The following is a 21,300-nucleotide window of genomic DNA, read 5'->3' on the forward strand; positions in this document are numbered from 1 at the left end:
TCCAGCAGAGACCGTGTGATGTGTCTAGGTGAATCGCAATTCTTGATGGTTTATATTTGGAATTTGTTGTCGATATCTGAAAATGAAATGTAAAGGCGTGTGTTAGCTTTCATTTAATCATAAAAACCAAGCCAATCGGTTCAGAATTGAATTAGATATGGCCAAATTTCTGAAACTGGTCAAAATCTGGAATTTCATGAGCATTAGAAATTATGTGCTATGTTTATTGGAAATCTGGTATAAATCGTTGCACGAGCATTCCTAGGGAGCCAAATAATCGGTAAATAACTAACATAATAAATTCAAAATTGAATGCATAAATTTTATATTGAGACAAACAAATAAGTCCGAGTTTTTTTGGGAGAAGAATTTCGGATGGTTAATTAACGATCTTACGAATAATGTTGATAGGCCAAATAATGTTGTGATTATTACAATGTTTGGTTAATTAACGATCGGATGATAAAATTTGATAGGACAAATAATGTTGTGATTATTACAACATATAAGTATGATGTCAAATGGTAATAGATAAATACTAATTGTTTGGTTTGATTGAATAAATTTAAGATTAGTTGGTGAATTGCAATTTTACATTTCAATAACTAAATTATATGGATAAATTAAATATATTAAGAATAATATTGTTTTGAATAGTTCTCTTGCAAGACGATCTCACAAATCTTTATCTGTGAGACGGGTCAACCTTAACGATAGTTACAATAAAAAATAATACTCTTAATACAAAAATAATATTTTTCATAGATGACATAAATAAGAGATCCGTCTCACAAAATACGACCGTGAGACCGTCTCACACAAGTTTTGCATATTGTTTTTAATTTAAAATTGAGTGATGTAAAATAAATAATAATAGTAAACATAGATCCTAATATACTGTTTTCAATTGTAAAAATTGTTGTAAGATCATTAGTACTAGATACATAAACTGTCAAGTAACATTGACAGATGGAAAAAATGGATTCTAACAAAGCCTAAAAATTATTGTATCTTATTGTCTGATTATCAAACTTCTCCACTTGCATTGTTTGCAAATTAATGCTTCATTTAAATATACTGTTTACCCATTGCCTTTTGACCACTTTTCCCCGTTTTTCAACAAATGGGTGGTAAAATCATGGCGTCTTACTTCACGTTTCAAGCTATGTCTTGGCGTTTTAGAGCATTGAGATTTTGAATAAAGAGGAGATTATTTCAAGGAATTAAACATCAACATTCTAATCACAAAAATGGAGTAGAATTTATGAGTTAAGATGTTATACAAATTCCTTAATAACCAAAAACAACTCTGTTAGCTAGGACTAAGAACCTGCCAAATATGAAAGTGCAGATGACCCATTCATATGTGCCAATGTCTTTATTGTGCTGAATGAACATTCAAAGATTTCAAATTACGTAGTCTGTGTTTCATTCATAGAAAGATCCCCACAATCTTTTTATCGACCAATGAAGCCAAACCAGTGCAGGATGACTGCTAAAAGAAGCATAAGTACAGCCAAAACCATACCAGGTTTTCCTAGAAGCCAATTCTTGGTCTTTCTCGCACCTTGTACGCCTCGTTGAAACCTATCTGCCCATTTCATCTAAAGACATATGAAATAGAATTAGATATAGATTTGAAACTACCAGGAGTTGTTAGGGAAGCTCGAGACAGAAAAATTACTTAGGAACATAAATATTCCTCCTTTTCACCCAAATTTCTTGCTGTGTAACTTATGATTGGTGTATACGACCCTCACCCCCAAAACAAAAATCCTGGCTCTATGATTATTAGACATAGACAAAGTATGGTACTTAATCTTGCCCTTCGATCCATCTTACACATCAGAGAGTTTTTGTATAATAATGACACAGATACCTCAAGGGTGATGAAATAGATAAGAGGGGAGAAAGGAACCTTGTGGTAGGTACAGTAACACATTAATCCATTTTTAAGATAACAACGTACCATTGTATCCAACGTATCTGGGGACAAAGATGACATCGCCTGTTGAGCTCTCTCTGCATCTTCACGGGAAAGTTTAAATCCAAATTGTTCACTCATGTTTGCCATCATTTCAGGGTTCATGTTTTTCATCATTGATGTGAGCATCTGCCAATATTACATAAGAAAAAAACAATGTCATCAGCGAAACCTAACACACTTCCATTTTATACCAAGAAAAAAATAAACATAGTTATGAATCAGGCAAATGATTTGTTTCCTTGTGATCTCTGCAAGCTGTCTTTGTGCTACATCAGTGAAGATCAATCAATAGGTCATAATTTAATTAGACTAAAATGCTGTTATAGAACCAGTAGATAAGTCGAAAAAATATTCCAACCTACACTGACACACACAAATGTGAAATAAAACCATAAATCGATTAATTTTCTTCGAAATTGAAGTCCTTTATATTATTCTTATTCTATTCTAAGAAATCCTATGGCATGTTTCCAAAAAATAAAAAATTATGGTATTATAAACGGTTCGAGTAAAAATTTATTATTTCAAATACATAGGAAACTTCTTTGATCCAAACACAGATTAGAAAATTGAATCTGAACATTTCTTATTTGACAATATTTTGGTGACACGTAAATTTCTTTATAGTAGTTTCCATAGACTACGAGTATGCAGTCCACGACAAATATTCAAATCGTCTTCAAAAGAATTGTCCACAAGGCCCATAATTGAGTCAGAAACCAACAACAGGTTCCATGAATACACAATCTGTTTGCGACTGAGTCAGAAACCAACAGGTTCCATGAAATATATCTCTATTTGCCTCATATTCCAAAATTTTATGCCAATGCGGCAAAAAATGTTTCACAGAGAAGCTCAATAAAGGGTATATTAAGAGAGAGAGAGAGTTGGGGGGTGTTGTAGGAAAGAATCGGGTTAGAAACCTGTCGCATAGCTGGATCTTTCATTTGGTTTTTCATTTGTTCCTGCAGATCAGCACTGGAACCTGAGAAGCTTAATTGAGGAGTGCTTCCTGCACGCAAACCTTGAGAGGAACTACTATCACCCACATCATTGTCATTTACATTGAAATTTCCTCGAGATGTGGAAAGGTCAGCTGTTGATGATGACATATCTTGCCCTCGCAAAGATGATGCAATGTCAAACATTTTTTTACGTTCTTCAGGTGACATTTTGTTCGTCATATCTGTTGCCATCTTAATCATTTCAGGCGTCATACTTGGTGGAACTGACCCAGGATAACTATGAAAAGGTGTCGATGATGATGGTGACCCCTGATTACCCTTCATAGAGGACGCTGTATCAAACATCTTTTGAAGTTCTTCCGGTGACATTTTACTCATCATTTTGGTTGCTGTATTGAGCATGTCAGGTGATAGGTCTGGTGGAACTGATCCAGGGCTAAAAGGGGAACCGGTTTTGAAATTTGCATGATCTCCTTCGAAAGATGAAGCTAACTGGAACATTCTTTGAAGTTCTTCAGGAGACATCTTGCCAATAACATTTGCAGCAGTCTTCACCATATCAGGAGATAAACCTTCAACTTTTCCACCATTTATGGCAGCCAAGGTTTCAGGATCTGTTTGAGAAATAAAGTTCTGGAAGGATCTACACACAATAACAACCACACAATACATGATTGATTTTCGTTCAAGTATATGACTACCAGAGGCAGAGGACTAGTACAAGTATGCAAATGCTGAATATCACAAAATTAATAAATACTCATACAAGCATAAGCATACCAGGTTAACCAATTTATCACGAGTTTATTGATGCATTTTGTGCACGGCAGTTTTCATTCAATCAAGATATCTGTCATTAATCATCATTATTTGCCAACTTCTCCATGCGAAATAGCATCAGTTAAGAAATTCACCCCAATAAATTTTTGCAACATATTGCAAATGTGAGAAGTTAGATCCTTTTCAAGATTTTCTAAAAGGAAACAAATCATTATTTGACAAACAATATTAAACCTGATAGATTCTGGGTCATCTTTTAGAGCATCCAAATATTCTGTTTTTGATGGAGGTTTCTGAAGTTTCTTGGTCTGACTTGTACTGCCTGGATGGGCTTCTTGTTGAGTTAGCGCAGGCTTCTCATGTTTTTCAGATGAGATACTTAGTTCTTCAGTTATTTCTTCAATGACTAACCCTAAGGAAAATAGATCAAATCAGCAGGGAAAAAGCACAAAGGCAAACATCAGATCAAGTCATCGACGAAGTATAACTTTGAAAACAAAATAAATAAATATAATACCTCGTGAAGGATGCTTATCTCCTTCTTTGGTCAATCTCTCCTCGGCATCCCTGCGTATAAGTGAATAGACCAAATATTAGATTCAACGATTGGGAAATAATCAAATAATAGAGAAACAGTCCATAGAGTTCTAAACCTGAAGTGATAGTAGAAGGGAAGAAGAAAGAAAGAGGACCAACACAAAAACGTGCTACATAATCGTAAACATGGAAACTCCTCGGTATGGAAAGTGAATACCTTAAGACTTCTGCAATAGTTTCATCCCCTGGAGAAACTTCAAGTGCCTTTCTTAAGTCAAACACAGCATCCTGCATATTCTTGATATTAACAAAGAAGGACAACGAAAACACTAAAGATGCAGCGGTAGCATAACAAATTAACAACATTTTACAGTTCACAAACAAGAAAAAGTACAAACAGACAAAAATAGCTTACTCCTAGTTGCCCCAGTTCCTTGTGTGCTTGACCCCTTCTATAAAGGGCTTTGACATTCTTCGCATCGTTCTCCAAAACCTGCAACATAAGAAATTTAGAATTTATAATTATTATTGTATGTTCAACATCCATAGTCGTGCAACAGAGTAAGGAACATTGAAACTTTAATAATGCTGACAGCAAAACAAGAAACTTATCAGCTAAATACCTATATGAAAGATCAAATACAAATTGAACTCAACATTCAGCATATGAAAAACCCTAGGGCAAAAAAATAAATCCCAAAAAAAACCAAATGCTTTCTGCTAAATGTCATTAAGCCCAAGTGATTCGATTGAAAATTCATGGTTCAGCCATTTCAAACACATCAAATAATTTCTATAAAGGAAAAGGAACAGAGATTGTCCATACCTCAGTACCTTCTCTAATACATTCATCATACTGCTCGGTTTTCAAGTAACAAGACATCATGTTGAGAGAGCACGCTAAGAGAACATTCCTGCTTTTTGATGTGGGAACTTCTTTAAGGTTATTTTTTGCCTGACATCACAAAGCAATATATAATAAATATAGAAGATGGCCATACATAAACAAAGGAACGAACAACAAAAGACAAAATTCAACTTTGCCTAAAAAGGGAAAGCTTCAAGCAACTTACACGCGTATATTTCTGCAAGGCATCTTGGAACTTGCCCTGATTGTGAAGTTCATTACCCTGCCATCATATAAAATATGTGGATATGCCTTGAATAATGCCAATATGATCTAATCGCACACATAAAGAGAAATAAACACTACACTCACGAACCAACAAGGAAAGGAACTGTTGGAAGTTAAGGTATGTAAATGTTAAAATGAACTTTATGCCACCCTGAGGAGTCACCTGTTTTTTCAGCATTTCAGCAGCATTAATTTCATAGGACACCTGAGCATCCATCCGGGAACGCATTGAAGCTAGTTCATCAGGTGAAGTTCTCGCCATTCTCTCACCAATCTCGGCCATCTCTTCTGGGCGAGTATGTTTCAATCTATCAGCAGCGAACTTGAAGTCTTCAGGCCTTAAGCTCTGCATGCTTTCAGAAGCCATCCTTATCAACTCGGGATTTGACATCATCTGAAAGAGCAGAAATTGAAAACACCATCAACAAAAAACTTTTTTTTGATAGAATACTAGTTTATTATTAGAATAATGAGGTTACACAAGTTGTGCGAATAAGTAATCCGCAACCACACAACAATAAGTTTAAATCAAAACACAACCCTCTTACAACCCTACTAAAACTCATTAATAAGAAACTCTACTACATCATATCGCAATTATCACAAGAAAATAAAATTCCAATCCTTGATCAATTCTGAAATTCCCAAATGACTGTACTCTTTCAAATTTGTTGTCCAGGATGAAATTCGGAACTTAATTTTCTCCCATACTTGATCCACTGAGTCGTCGACGTCTTCAAATATTCTTTTGTTCTTTTCAACCATAGGGACCAAAATACGTAATGTATTATACATGGAATTTAGATGCGTGGGTGGATCAGGTTTGCTGAAGGGGATTCCACCTCAACATCTGGCTCAGCCCCTTTTGGGATCAATTTAATAAGCATTAGCATAAATTACATGATTCATAAATAAAAGCAGTATTCAACCAATATTTGAAAAATCAACCTGTCATTGTGTCCGTAATGACTTATTAATACCTACCAAAATTCCAAAATAAAAAATTTGTCCCATAAATTTACATATATATAATCAAGAAAAAATAAAGCTTCACGTCCTTTTAAGGTAATTTGTAACGAACACCCTCTCATTCAAGATTTACCTGCTGCTGAATCCGAGCGAAATCAGCCGGCGACATGCGACTCATCTGCTCCTGAGCCATCTTCATCATCTCCGGATCCATCATTCCGTTAAACATTCTTCCCAATCCTTTAACAAGACCTCCAAACAGATCAATAATAGCAGAAAACAGGAATTTTCAATAAACAAATCAACTAGAACCCGGAGGCTCTGCCCGATTATTACAAATACAAGACGCCGAATTCAGGAATCCGTGTGGTTTCAATTCTCAAAAGAGGAGAATAATCTATAGGACAGGTCAAAGATCTCTCACAAATTTAACTAGGGTTTATTTTTATAATTTGGGGATAGGCAAGAGGAAATGCGAGTAAAGATCGTTTATTCCTTGGATTCAATTCCGCGTGGTTGGTTTATTATTAGAAACTAGTACATCTACGCACGCGTTGCGTGCTTGTACGATAACTTTTTATAATTTATTTGGTTTATATTTAAATGAAGATCAAAATATATTTATAAAAAATAATGAGTGGCTACATTGTAATTTTGATATAGGAACTAAAAAAATGAATAAAAAAAGGAATAAAAAATGCCCAAGTAAGAATTGAACCTGCAACCTCATGGCTAAGAAACATAGACTTTATCCACTAAACTACATATAATTTGCTTTAAATTTTTAGCACTTTATTAATATATCTAATTAGTAAAACAGACCATGACACCAAAAGATAGTTACTCTAGAGGTCTCTTACTTAATAATATAGTATAGATATATTCTTTTTTCAATTTAATTATTTCTTTAAAAAAATTAATTATTACGGTATATTTATATCAATAAATTACATTTTCAAATTTTAAAAATGTCTCTTGTTTTATTAAGATGTTATATATTTTCAAAAACTATTTTTTAAGATGTTATATATTTTCAAAAAATATTTTTCATAAAAAATAAAGGGATTTTTTTAATATCAAATTTAAGTAATACCTTGGTTTTTGAAAATTACAAATTAATTGGATATCAACAGTAACAAGGGTCTAAATTTTAAATTTAATTAATACATCATGTTTTTTAGTTGCTATATCATTTTCAGAGAAGTTCAAACCCAAACGCGAATATAGTTTATTATTAGTATTTTCAATTCTATTATATGATCGTCATGTCTTGGATTCCGACTCATGCAAATACGACTGCACGATGGTCATGCAGTTGCGGGATGCAGCATTGCCAACATTATCAAAATCATGTTTAACTTCAAAACTATTGTCATGTTGTTAAAATTCGGGTTGGTAGCTAAGAGATCGTATCTTCATTTGGGGAGCTCGGATCAAACCTTCGAAATTTAGAAGCACAAACAAGAACGTTAGAAGGGAGTCGGAAGATTGTTTCGGCGTAGTCCTTCCGACGCCCAAGTCAGAGAACATAAAACTGATAGAGTAATGTGTGTGCAGGGAGAATATGAATATATGAATGAATAAAATAAATAATATTATATTTGGGTCATTTAATTAACATTAATGGACTTGATTAATTAATTATGCTAGTTCAACTAGTTTGATCAATTAATCAAGGTCCATTAAGAGCAACCACAATAGGTGTTAAACGGGTGTTATAACACCTTTTTAACACCCTTTTCTCCATTGTGAGTGGGTGTTATAGAGAGAGAAAAGGGGGCGTTCATATGTTTGAACGCCCCTCTGTGTCCGCTTATTTTTTTAAAAAAAAATTGGACATTTAGCGACTATTTTTGAAAAATCGTCGCTATTTACAACGGATTTTTACAAACCGTCGCTGAACGCGGGCCTCACACACGTGATGATGTTTCCTTATTTAATGTTATTTAATGTATTGGTTTAAATTTCAAATTTTCATTTTTTAAAAAGAAATTCGGATATTAAAATAAATTAAAATAATGTTCAGTTAAAAACTAACGGTTGTTTTTATTTATAAAAGTAAAAAATTGTTTTAACGGCTAATTAACGGCTAGTTTAATAAAAAATATATATATATTCATCTATAAATATTCACACACTACACAAATTATTTCAAACATCAAAATATATTATTCTTCACTCCAAAAATCTTTTTTCTTCTATTTTTATCATCTCAAATTCTTTTTTTAAAAAAATTTCTTAGATCCTACATTGATCCGAAATGGATGAAAATTACCGAGGGTTTTTTAGAAATTTCGTGAATTATCCAAAAAATCCGGAAGAAAATACTTCTTCCCAAAATTCGCAAATTCCACCAAATTATCCTTATTTTCCACACCCACCAAATTATCCACAAAATCCATATCCACCAAATTATCCTTATAATTCATATCCACCAAATTATCCATATAATCCATATCCACCAAACTATCCATCTAATCCACATGCAACCAGTATGCCATTTATTTCTCAGACGAAAAATTAACCGGCCACTCCGACTCTCGTCCCAGAGACTCAATTGTCCGACCGTGAATCCCCAATTGAAGTCGTAGATTTGGACAATGTGGATTCTGACGCTGAGGGTAGAAAAAACAGTCAACTTGGAGAAAGGTTGAATACGAGGTCTTAGCGAGATCGTTTGTCACTATCAGCGATGACCCAATCATCAGCAATGATCAAAAGGCGGAAGCTTTCTGGGGACGTGTTGCAAGCTACTACAATGACAATCGTCCCGTAGGTACACCCAATAGAAGTGCAAGTGTCATACGATCGCACTGACACAATACCATCCAAAAAAAAGTATATCGCTTCAATGCAAATTACAATAGTATTATAGTGCATATCGTAGCGGCCACAGTGATGAGGATATACTACGGCTTGCGTATGAAAAATATCGTGAGGAAAATAACGGCATCGCATTTAATCTTGAGCATGTGTGGAGGATCGTAAAAGATCGTCCAATGTTTACTCCACATTCCGTTGATCACCTTGTTAGCACGAAGAAGGCAAGGACCTCGGAGTCGGGAGCAAGCAACACCTCATCCAACCAAGATGCGAGTCTACATATAGACCTAAACGAAGAAGAAAATCGTCCAATGGGTCAGAAGGCAGCAAAAAGAAAGGGAAAAGGTAAAACGAGATCGGGCATGGAATGTATGACAACAACCTTAGACAATATGTTTGCAAAGTTTACTGAATATACAAGCATGAAAAAAGTTAAATTGAAATGAAACAAAAACAACTCGAAGTAGAGGAGATGAAAACAAAAGCTGTTATGGCCAAAGTTCAACTAAAAGAATATGCAATCCTTTCGAAGGATACTTCGCAAATAACATATGAGCAACTTATCATCCATGAACGTCTATGTCAAGAGATTAGGGGGAGATGGAATATTTAATTTCCAATTATTGTAATTTTCATTTGTTATAATTTTCATTCATATTTTCATTTATTATATGTTGTACCGTTTTATTTTAGGATTATAATAAATGTTTAATTATAAATAAATGACACTCATAAAATTAAATTATTTTACGTACTAAATGTATAAAAACATATTATTATTAATATAAAATAATAATAATTTTAATTTCTTAAAAAATTTGAAATTGAATTTATTTAATTTAAAGTAAGAATAAGATGAATGAGTGGACTGTGAGACCTACAAATAATGAGTGTGAATGTTAAAATGAATGTGGGAGAATAGATGTGTTAATGTAATGTGTATGTGGCATGTGGACCCTACGATTTTTGATGAGTTGGTGGGTGTTATAACAATAACGAATGCGGGTGCCCTAATAACCTTAATTATTTAGTATGTTGGACTTGTACTCTTACAAGCTCATTTTACATATTTTTCATTATATTTAATTTAATATTTAATACACTCAACTTTTGTGTTTAATAAATTAAATCCTCAAATTTTATAAATTCAACTACTTGAATTTATTCTCTCCAAATTTTATAAATTCATAAATTCAATTTGTTGAATTTATTATCTCATAAATTCAACTACTTGAATTTACTATGTCATAATTTTATATAAATTCAACTACTCGAATTTATTCTCTCAACGAGAACAAAATGATTCAGTGCTTGTGTGACCTTCAATGGTTCAGAGATACAGCTAGCTGTGGGTTCACAACTCTTTGTGATTCAGGACCTAATCTTTTATTTGGGCTTACCCTTAATTTACCCCCATTCTATGTATCAACAATTGATCATGAGAATGTCCAAAATCAAATTTTTGATTAAACTCATCGAATCATGGTAAAAGCGTCTAGTAGCATCGCCCCATGATTCTCTAGAGATCACTGATAGTGCCTGCAAGAATCAGTCGATTATGATTAACGTACAGTACGGTCCCTTTAGCTCACATATCCTGATCGAATCTCCAATAATTGGTTCATCGAGGGTTGCATAATAATTCGATAACTATGTGACACATATTTGAGAATAACACTGGCATTGCATGTACAACTGGAGAACTCCTTCTCTAGTACATTTCATACTCCGGCCAGATATTCCAATCACTATTATTTCATCATATCATATATGATATCACACCCATAGGTGAGCGGTGAATTCACGACTACAACGCACTAGCTCCTACTTGTGTCGCAACTGCACCTAATCTTGCCACCTGATGACCCTCATGGAGTCAGCAAACGAGTCAAAGCACAGCCCTATCATATAGAGCCTCAGTGTTGTCCCATGTCTTAAGGACTAATGGTGTTTAATCACAACCACAGAACCACTTGGAAAGTTCTAGAGAGAGTATTTCGGTATAGTCATCATATGGCTACCCATTTGTATGTTTAGACATCTCTATGCCCTTACCAAGAAACGCGGTACACAACATCACCGATGCTAGTCTCGAGCTCAAGCGACCTTTATCCACGTTTTAGGCAGCTGAATCGGCTATGAACAAATTTATATCATATATTTTTTACAAATGAGTTTCAATATCGAATTACGATTCATTTGTATTAAATTATAATCAAGGTCTTTATCTATGTTGATTACATGGGTATACAGATAAAAAATAACAAATGAATTATTTTAAAATAAAGATTTTTTATTATAATTGAGTCAATAAATTCTCTAGCCAACAGTTGGCTTACAAGGCATCTAATAAAACATTTACCTTATTGGACTTGATTTATGTGGGCTATCCGTTACTGTCTATGCAAGAGCTCTCATGGGCATGAGAGCCTTCCTATCATCTTGGTCTCTTGAGAGCTCGGCTCGAGAGTTTTCATTAACCAAATGTTTTGAAGTATTCCAATTAAATTGGTTTTTTGTTTGATGACGCGAGAGACAAAATAGATTGAATTACAACTTGACAAAAAATTAGTGCATTATATTTAAATTTATTATATTTATGCATTATTTATTCTATTAATTTAATTGAGATGATCGAAATTATAGTTTAAATTAAAATATCTGTTTATGCTTAAGTTCGTGTTAATTCTGCTTAAGCTTAAAAAACTTGAAGTTTCGACGCGTTTACGTTTTTTTAGAACCTTATCCAAAACTCTCTTTATCACTAGTTCTCGACCTCATTCACTATTATTCTCTTTACAAACAGTAAACTAGAGTATAAAAAAAGATAATAGCTTGATTTAAATATTAAGTGCATTAAATTAGATCATGTTTTTTCATCACTTTCTAAATTCAATCTCCTATATGTTACTTTTTAAAGGATGAGATTGACAATCAATAGTGTTCAAAATGTGTATCTCCACAAATTGGTTCATTATTATTCAGCACAAAAATCATAAAATTAAAAAACAATCATAGTTCATGTAAGCATTGAAATAACTACATTTTTAATGCTAAACTAATATACTCTTATATATGTATTTATCACGAAACTTGCAGGCGTATCAGACACGTGATCATGAAAAATGTGAAATGATCTGACTTCTATTAGCAAACATTGTGTATCTCGATTCGACTGTTTGTTATAATTCTCTCGGTATGAATTCAAAGTTAAGAATTTGGTTGAAAAATATAATGAAAATTACAGGAAAATCCATGAACAAAATCAAATTTGATCATGTTGTTATCAACTCGAGCAACATTTTTATTAAAAAAAAACCGAAGGAATATGTCAAAAAATAAAGAAAATAGACTGCTGGAAATTGAAATAAGCAAACAAATTATCGAGAGAATTTGCAGAAATTTTGCGATAGTTTTTCGATGAATTTTGTCAAGAGTGCCTTTGATCTTTGCTGTTTCTTTTTGTTCAACTCCTCTGAGCAGTTCTGGCCATATTCCACGATCATCTATTGCTGATAAATTTTATAGAATTTGGGTCAACAAATATGTTATTTTTCTAGATGATGAAACAAGAACTCAGAAATTAGGAATAATCAGAACAATTATTTATATAATCAGGTACATAATTTCATTTAGTGCCAAATCAACAAAAAAAAAAACTCATATTGTTCTAAAATTTTAGAACTTTTTTTTTTGAATCGCAAAATTTCAGAAACTAAAATCAAAATACTTTCAAAAGTAATATACAAAATATAAAAGAATAACACTAAAGCCCACTTATAATAATTTTCAAGGAGTCTGTAAAAGGCACAAAGCAAATGGGTCGAGGTGATATTATGATATATTCAGTATTTATAGAGAGGTGTATATTAAAACCAAATTTTAATTCCACAATATTAATACCATTAAGTGTAAAATTTATGTCATTTTTATGATTGTGGTTACTTCAAATGATATAAGATGAGAAGACAATCTCACAAATTAAGTTTGCGAGACAAATCTCATCTTTAGGTCACACATAAAAAAATAACCTATATTCAGATATTGGTAAATAAGCAAGGTTTCAGAAATAGACTCATCTCACTTTTGATCAATTGTTAATTTTTCATAAATATAGCAAATTTGTGGGCTTACGAGTTACGAGGATTGATGAATTTGAAGCGATGAATCATGATCTATTATTCAAATTCCTTGACTTGTTTCCGTTCAATATGTATCATTTTAATTAAACATTTTCTTTATCTCTTCTATTTTATTAAAGATTAACACATTATATAAACTGTCAACGAAGACATCAAATTATTTATATCCATTTTTGCCCCTTAGATATGTTAACCGTAGAATTTATCCCTCTATTCTCTCATTCCACGTCTAAAGAAATTTATTCAATTTCAAAATATCAACCCCATAAGGCCACCGGCCCATGTTAATGGAAGAAAATGCTTCATCTGCATTTCAATTTCAAAAATTCCATCTTTCATCTTCCTCCACGTTCGAGAGCAAACTGCTTCAAATTTAAAAAAAACATTCCCCGTCCCATTTTTAAAGAAAGAAAACTGCTTTGATCACAAAATCTATCTTTTTGAGATATTGCACACTGGAGATTGGACAATGAATAATAATTTTCCCCTCCAAATCGGTAATCTTCGCATATTCTCTCAATTCTATTTTCGAAATTTCAGTTCACGTATAAATGACCCTCTACTAAAAAAAAAAAAATAAAAAAAAAAATAAAAATAAAAAAAAGAGACAATATATATTATCTCTCTCTTGCAAGCTCCGTTCTAGGGCTTCAATGGGAGTTGTATTCTTGTCGGTGGATAGGTGATGCTACTGGTTTCTAATCCAGGGAGTTTCATATAATGGATCCGGATGAAATAGCAAGACGTGTTCGATCTCTGCAAATATCTTCAAACAACAACAAAGACCCAATTATTATTCCAGAGGAGTTGGCTACAATAGGTAAAAATCGGTTGGATTCCTGTCTAGTTTGCAAGATTTTCTCTTCTAAAGCTGTCAACAGAGAGACTTTTCGTGTGCAAATGCCTCGCATCTTACAAGCAAAGAAACCCATCCAGATCGAAGTAATTGGGGAGAATATTTTCCTTTTCCATTTTGCTTCTCTTGTTGATCGGCGTCACTCGCTTTTTGATGGGCCTTGGTCTTTTTTTAAGGATATGGCAATATTTCAAGTTCCTTCAGGTCTTCAAAAAACTGTTGATTTGGTATTCGATGAAATTTCAGTTTGGGTACAATGTCACAATGTTCCTCTTGCGTTCATGCAGTCAACGATTCTCCGCAACCTGGGGTCGAAATTGGGAAAGGTAATGGAGGTGGATGAAGGGGATGAAGGAAATTGCACGGGTCGTTATGCTCGTATTCGCGTCTCTTTAAATATCAATGAACCTCTGCGTCAATGCCTTTGGGTCCGATCCGAGCAAGAACAAGAGGATATATGTATCATCCTTCTGTATGAAAAGCTACCTAATTTCTGCTTTAATTGTGGTAAGCTGGGGCATGTTCAGAGAGATTGTGAATTTCATGCAGGGGATATTTCTAATCTCCCCTTTGGCAATTGGCTTCGAGCTTCTTCGATTTCAGGGGAAAGGAAAACTTATTATACTAGATCTAAATCTAATACTAGCAATGGTTCTCCTTCGGAAGATTACCAGCATTCAGATGAAATCAATGCACTCATAATTCCGCCTCGGTCAACTTTACCTTCTCTCGGCACAGAATCTACAAGGGAGAAAAGTGAGACAGATGAAAATTTAGTGTTATTACTACCAAAGCAGTCCCAACAATATGCTTTGTCTGCTAATAATACAAGTGAGAAGATGGAGGTGCTATGTTCTGAACCGGAAACTCTGTTAACTACTGACATGCAAGTCATCCCAAGTGTACAAAAGAAAAAATGGAAACGCATGGCCAGGGCAAATTCAAATACCAACCAAGGGAACTCTGAAAACTTGATACTTCTGGATAAAGGAAAACGTGTGATGCTATCACTTGAGAATACTGAAGTCTCGAAACGTCCACGCAATCTTTTGGATTCAAGCTTGAATATTACTACTAGTTTGGCGGAGGCTGCGGTGCAGCCCCGCCACTCCCAATGAGTTGCTTGGTATGGAATGCACGGGGGCTTGGGAACCAACGTGCTATCCGTGAATTAAAAAGGCTCATTGCCATAAGAAACCCATCTTTATTTTTCATTTCAGAAACTAAATTAACAGCTTCACAATGTCGATGGTGGTCAAGTTGGCTTCATTCAGAAGGCTTCTTTGTAGTTGATAGCTTGCGTCGTAAGGGAGGTTTGATATTATTATGGCGCGCCCCTCTATCGGTTACCATTCAATCTTTTTCAGCGGGACATATTGATTGCCTAGTTAAGGAGGGTTCATCACAGTGGAGGTTTACAGGTTTTTATGGGAACCCTGTGACAGCATTGCGTACTCAATCATGGCAACTCATTAGGAGGTTAGCAGGAATTCATGAGCTTAACTCCTTGCCTTGGTTAGTTGGAGGAGACTTTAATGAAATCTTGTTTGATTCTGAAAAGTCTGGGGGTATGTTGAGAGCTAATAACCAGATGACCGAATTCTCTAATACTCTTGATGATTGTGGCTTATGTGATATTCCAGCTCGTGGTGACAGATTCACTTGGTGTAATAGACGAAAGGGTGATGCCTTGATTTTATCCCGGCTGGATCGGTATATTTGTAATTATGGATGGCACTCAACTTTCCCTGAGGCAGTAGTGGAAAACTTAGGCTTCTTTGGTTCTGACCATAGACCAGTTGCAGTACAATTGAGACCAGCTGCATCAGTTTCTTTACACATTTCCCCGAAGCGTTTTATGTTTGAGCACAAGTGGTTTTTGGATGAGGATTTTACAAACATTGTTACTAATAGTTGGGAAGGATCTCAGGGAGATCCTTGTCTTCCCCAGCGACTCTACAGATGCAGCAGGACACTTGCTTCTTGGGCAGGGACTAAATTTGATCATCTTGACCGAACATTACGTGAGTTGCATAAGGAGCTGGATAGTTTAATGACTTCTGAACTAATTCAACATAATCATGCTCGTATCGAAGAGTTGGAGAAAAGGATTGAAAGACTCTCGGATCAGGATGAACTACATTGGAAGCAGCGTGCTCGGGTTAATTGGCTACAGTCCGGGGATCGCAACACTAAATTCTTTCATGCTTCGGCATCTAAACGTCAAAAGAGAAACCTTATCAAGGGTTTGCTGGACAAGAATGGTAATTGGTGTTATGATTTTAAAGATTTGATAAATATTACTGAAGATTATTTTTGCAATCTTTTCAGCTCTTCCAACCCATCTTCTGATGATATTGCAAAAGTGCTGGATTGTGCCGAACCAGTCATAGGTGACCAAATGAATGAAACTCTTTGTGCCCCTTTCACAGCTGACGAAGTTCGTCGAGCAGTTTTTGATATGCATCCTTCTAAGGCTCCGGGGATTGATGGATTCACCGCTCTCTTTTATCAGAAGTTTTGGCCACTGATCGGTAATGATGTCACTCAGGCTGCTTTGCTTATTCTCAATGAACAGAAAGATCTTTTTGACTGGAATGCCACACTTATTACGCTTATTCCAAAAATTCAAGACCCGATGTCATTAAAGGATTTTCGACCTATCAGCCTGTGCAATACATGTTATAAAATCGTGTCTCGAGCAATCACAAATAGATTTAGACCTATCTTGGATAAGGTTATTGATCATTTTCAAAGTGCGTTCATTCCAGGAAGACTTATTCTTGATAATGTTATTGTGGGCTTTGAATGCATGCATTGGATTCGTTCCAACCGAAAGGCTAAGACAGGCTTTGCATCTCTCAAACTGGATATGAGTAAAGCTTATGATAGGGTTGAATGGCTTTTCTTGCAGAATATGATGATTAAATTGGGGTTTGCAGAACAGTGGGTCAATCTAATTATGAGATGTGTGACTTCTGTGAATTATTCTTTTCGCATCAATCATTCTATCTTTGGTACGCTCAAACCATCCAGGGGGTTGAGACAAGGGGATCCACTCTCTCCATATTTATTTGTGTTATGTGCTCAAGGATTGTCATACCTTTTCACTAAGGCTGTGGAACGAAATTTGATCTGAGGAGTTAAAATTGCAAATACTTGTCCTGTAATCTCTCATTTATTCTTTGCAGATGATAGTCTGATATTCTTCAAGGCGACCCGTGAGGACAGTATACAGGTTCGATATTGTCTTGATCTGTATGAGAAAGCTTCCGGCCAAGTGGTAAATTTCGACAAATATGCTCTTACCTTTAGTCCTAGCACCTGTCCACACACAATAGCTGATATTATGGATGTTATGGATGTACCGATAGTGCACGGCCATGACATTTATTTGGGATTACCGACATTCTCAGTGCGCAGTAAACGTCTATAATTTGGTTATTTGCGAGAGCGGGTTGAGCAAAAAATTAAATCCTGGAACAATCGATTTTTTTCTACAGGAGGAAGGGAGGTCCTTATAAAATCAATTTTGCAAGCTATTCCATCCTATGCAATGTCATGCTTCAAAATACCGGTTTCTATTTGCAAGACTATGGAGCAACTTTGTGCAAGATTTTGGTGGAAAGATGCTAGTGGTAACAAGGGTATGCATTGGATGAATTGGAAACAATTATGTAAACCCAAGAGTGTGGGAGGTATGGGCTTTCGAAGCTTGGTAGCTTTCAACAAATCTCTGTTAGCAAAACAAATTTGGAGAATCATTCATTCACCCAACTCTTTGGTGGCCAGAGTACTTAAAGGCAGGTACTTCAAAAATTCAGATATTATGCAGGCAGGAGTGGGTTCAAACCCATCATATGTTTGGAGATCTATGTTGTGGAGTAGAGAAATTATTCATAGAAGGTTGTGTTGGCGAGTTGGGAATGGTCAGAGTATTCGAGCTTTTGAAGACCCTTGGATCCCAACGGTTCCATCTTTTCGTAGCAGTTTACATCCTCCTACAGACAATCACTTACGAGTGTCACACTTTATTTCTGGAGCGGGGACTTGGAACGAGTCTTTGGTTAGGAATTGCTTCCCTGCACATGAGATTGATGATATCCTCAATATTCCACTGCATCGACAGGGCTGTGATGACTTACGATTTTGGTCTGGGAGCAAGAATGGTAAATATTCTGTTAAAGATGGGTATCACTTGGAGACTGGAAGCTGGGACACTCCACCTTCTATCTCTCGGCAGCCTCTTGGCACTTGGTGGCGGAAGATTTGGAAACTCAGATTACCACCGAAAGTTCGGATCTTTTTGTGGAAAGCTTCAAACGACATTATTCCGACTGAGGTTAATTTGCTTTCTCATCATATTCCAACTTGTGGGACTTGCTCGCTTTGCAATTTTCATTATGCATCTACTAGTCATTGTCTTCTTTTCTGTTTGGCTATTAAGGATGTTTGGAAAAGTACTCCTTTTTGGCATTGTCTGAAAAAACATCGTGATGCTTCCTTTCTTGATTGTGCTTTATATGTGTCTAAGAGATTTAACCAAGAGGAATTCGAATTGTTTGGGATCCTTTGTTGGGCGATTTGGCGGGAATCTTGTTTGCGTAAGCATGATGCCGAGGGTAAGAGCATGCCGGTTAGAGTGGATTGGGTCTATGCTTTTCTAGATTCGGTTCGCTATTCCAGATTGAAGTGTGCTGTCTCAGTTTGTACTTCGCAAACCTCAGCAGATCATTTATGGAAACCGCCTAGCCCTAACTTTTTTCGGCTAGATGTTGATGCGGGGTTCGATACCAAGCGTAATAAATTTAGTGTGGGCGCAATTATTAGAGATTCGCGGGGAGTGACTAGAGGGGCACATGCTCTTATCATCTGTAATCCTGGTAGTGTCCTTGCAGCTGAAATCCTGGCTATTCGAAGTGGTATAGATCTTTGTTTACAGGTGGGCGTGTCTTCTGTTTATATTTATTCTGACTCCATGGAGGCGGTTCGTGTAGTTCACAACCCAGATTTGGACACGGGTCCTTGTGGTGCGTTGCTCTTGAAGTTAATTCCATGTTCGTAGGGAATCAATTTGTGTCGATCAAGCATATGCATCGTTCGGCCAATTCCGTGGCACACTTTCTTGCTCGTAGAGCCTGCAATTGTTCTTCTAATTTACTGTGGCAAGATGAAAATATTCCATCTTGGCTTTCTAGTATTGTAACTCGGGATTTGCCGATTTGATATTATGAATGTCTATTTTTTCAAAAAAAAAAATAAAATAAATGACCCTCTACTCAATTATGCAGCATCTAAGGTTTAATCTTTTATCTATTGATTAAGCAACATTCAAATATCTAATATTATTTTACACATGTAACACGTGTGCCTCGGTCACTATATATATATATATATATATATATATATATATATATATATATATATATATATATATATATATAAATTAAGGATTTTGAATTGAGGATTTTGAATATTAAGTAGTCATTTGAGATCCTTGTTTCAATCATTTTCTATATCAAATCTACCAATCAAATCAAATACATCGATCTAACCACATCAAAGAAAAATTCAAATTAAATTTCAATAACAGATTCCCGTATCATCACGAGACAATGAATACCAAGAAAATCACAAAACTCTCTATTTTTTTTTTCTCAAAAAGAATCGTACAAGAAGACAACTTCACAACCTCAGATTACAACCTTCGGGAGTATCCAGAGCCTCCACATTTCTTGCACAATAGCAATCCTGTAAAAACAATTCGATCACCATATAAAGCAACATTCTTCTCAAGCTCAATCTAACAAACTGAACATCAAGAACACACACTAGCTAGGATCGATGCAATCGAATGAAGATCAAATCGAAGAAAAAAGAAGCGATGGAATGCCAATGGATCTATCTATACCTGCACCTTTGCAAACTTTACAATCCACAAGCCCGTTTTCGACCTTCATCTTACCATCACTACAGAATACACATTTTGTTCCACCTGCACGCCCCCATTGAAGGAAGGTGAAAAACTTTATCAGCATATATATGATCCAGGCTTCCAGCTATACCATATCGAACTGCCTGTTATAATCGACAAATCGCCGAATCTAAACACTAAAATTTGTGAAATGAGATGAAAAGATTACCGTTTCCAGCACACCTCTTACAGGGTAGAGGATCTCCCTGAAAAAAAAATTATATATATTATTACATCATATTTCAAGAATCCATGCTATATTATTTATTAGTTCTTAATGTTCAAAATACCCTTTTCTACACTACTTTTTATGGGAAAAATATAATAAAAGTATATGAAAGTGTACATAAGTGCAAAGGAACTTTGTATGACATTATCATCATTCAACACATAACAGAGCAGAATTCTAGACAGAATCAAACAGAACCCAAACCAAGAAACCACGTAAAATGCAAAATTATCATCTCCATTGGCATTGTAGTCATCAAGCATCGGATTAATTTGAATAAAAAAGTTGAATGAAATATAGAAATGACTCATACCTTGAGGCCAAGAATAAGAGACAGAACAATGGCGACCAAAACACTGACAGTGACCAAGAAGGTCTGCGTATCCACAGCAGGTGAATCTAAGCTTCTGAATAGCAAAATTGGGTGCTTTACAATAGTGGGATGATGGATTTGGATGGATTCTCGCAGCGTAAATGGGTCAGGAATTGAAGAACAAGCGGCCAATGAGGACAAGGCGGGGATTTCTGAGTTTGTAGGGATATTGTTTGGAAAAGCAGAGTGATGAGAGGAAAATAAGAGAGATGAAGTGATTGCAGGAGATGAAGAAGGGGGTGACGAGAGAGAGAGTGGAGGAAGCGGCAAAGACGGCGGCGGAAGTGGTGGTGCCGTCATGGGCATGGTGGATGTGGATGGGGTAATATGTGGAGCTCGGCAGACGATGGGTAGTATAAAAATTACTTTAAAAAGGGATTAGATTTGATTTGAATATATTTTCTAAATTTCTCGAATTTTTTTAAAGATATAAAAAACCAATATTCCAAAAACATTAGTGAGACCACGTCGGCAATGGCGAGCAAACGATGAAATTGAATTAATTCACAATTTATAGGCATATATAATTA

At 35.2% G+C, this 21,300-nt stretch overlaps 3 protein-coding genes across 3 annotated transcripts; 1 reads left to right on the forward strand and 2 right to left on the reverse strand.

The window, feature by feature from the left end:
- Positions 1 to 1,226: 1,226 nt before the first annotated feature.
- On the reverse strand, positions 1,227 to 6,882 carry LOC140834096 (outer envelope protein 61). Its single transcript, XM_073198731.1, has 11 exons — positions 6,507 to 6,882; positions 5,568 to 5,798; positions 5,343 to 5,399; positions 5,096 to 5,224; positions 4,685 to 4,762; positions 4,487 to 4,557; positions 4,250 to 4,299; positions 3,967 to 4,144; positions 2,911 to 3,595; positions 1,970 to 2,113; positions 1,227 to 1,604 (listed from the first exon to the last, which is right to left on the reverse strand). The coding sequence occupies exons 1-11, from the start codon at positions 6,600 to 6,602 to the stop codon at positions 1,458 to 1,460; spliced, it is 1,866 nt and encodes a 621-aa protein (XP_073054832.1). The 5' UTR covers positions 6,603 to 6,882; the 3' UTR covers positions 1,227 to 1,457.
- Positions 6,883 to 13,956: 7,074 nt separating this feature from the next.
- LOC140834097 (uncharacterized) lies at positions 13,957 to 15,523 on the forward strand. Its single transcript, XM_073198732.1, has one exon. It carries the CDS (start codon positions 14,059 to 14,061, stop codon positions 15,310 to 15,312), a length of 1,254 nt encoding a protein of 417 aa, XP_073054833.1. The 5' UTR covers positions 13,957 to 14,058; the 3' UTR covers positions 15,313 to 15,523.
- Positions 15,524 to 19,715: 4,192 nt separating this feature from the next.
- Positions 19,716 to 21,135, reverse strand: LOC140833432 (uncharacterized). The gene is made up of 4 exons (XM_073197767.1): positions 20,711 to 21,135; positions 20,338 to 20,374; positions 20,106 to 20,189; positions 19,716 to 19,945 (listed from the first exon to the last, which is right to left on the reverse strand). The coding sequence occupies exons 1-4, from the start codon at positions 21,074 to 21,076 to the stop codon at positions 19,893 to 19,895; spliced, it is 540 nt and encodes a 179-aa protein (XP_073053868.1). The 5' UTR covers positions 21,077 to 21,135; the 3' UTR covers positions 19,716 to 19,892.
- Between the last annotated feature and the right edge of the window lie 165 nt (positions 21,136 to 21,300).

Source organism: Primulina eburnea, chromosome 6 (genome assembly GCF_022965805.1).
Source record: "Primulina eburnea isolate SZY01 chromosome 6, ASM2296580v1, whole genome shotgun sequence".
In the NCBI taxonomy this organism is placed as follows: Eukaryota; Viridiplantae; Streptophyta; class Magnoliopsida; order Lamiales; family Gesneriaceae; genus Primulina; species Primulina eburnea.

What these genes read in the sequence shown, in the direction of transcription:
- LOC140834096 (XM_073198731.1), bottom strand. Translation starts at nt 6,602, where the DNA reads ATGTTTAACGGAATGATGGATCCGGAGATGATGAAGATGGCTCAGGAG. An exon ending in ACTATTGCAGAAGTCTTAAG is followed by an intron (nt 4,300 to 4,486) that starts GTATTCACTTTC and finishes ACTTATACGCAG; the next exon opens with GGATGCCGAGGAGAGATTGA. An exon ending in CAGATACGTTGGATACAATG is followed by an intron (nt 1,605 to 1,969) that starts GTACGTTGTTAT and finishes ATATGTCTTTAG; the next exon opens with ATGAAATGGGCAGATAGGTT.
- LOC140834097 (XM_073198732.1), top strand. Translation starts at nt 14,059, where the DNA reads ATGGATCCGGATGAAATAGCAAGACGTGTTCGATCTCTGCAAATATCT.
- LOC140833432 (XM_073197767.1), bottom strand. Translation starts at nt 21,076, where the DNA reads ATGCCCATGACGGCACCACCACTTCCGCCGCCGTCTTTGCCGCTTCCT. An exon ending in CTCTTATTCTTGGCCTCAAG is followed by an intron (nt 20,375 to 20,710) that starts GTATGAGTCATT and finishes TTTTTTTTTCAG; the next exon opens with GGAGATCCTCTACCCTGTAA. An exon ending in TAAAGTTTGCAAAGGTGCAG is followed by an intron (nt 19,946 to 20,105) that starts GTATAGATAGAT and finishes TTGTTTTTACAG; the next exon opens with GATTGCTATTGTGCAAGAAA.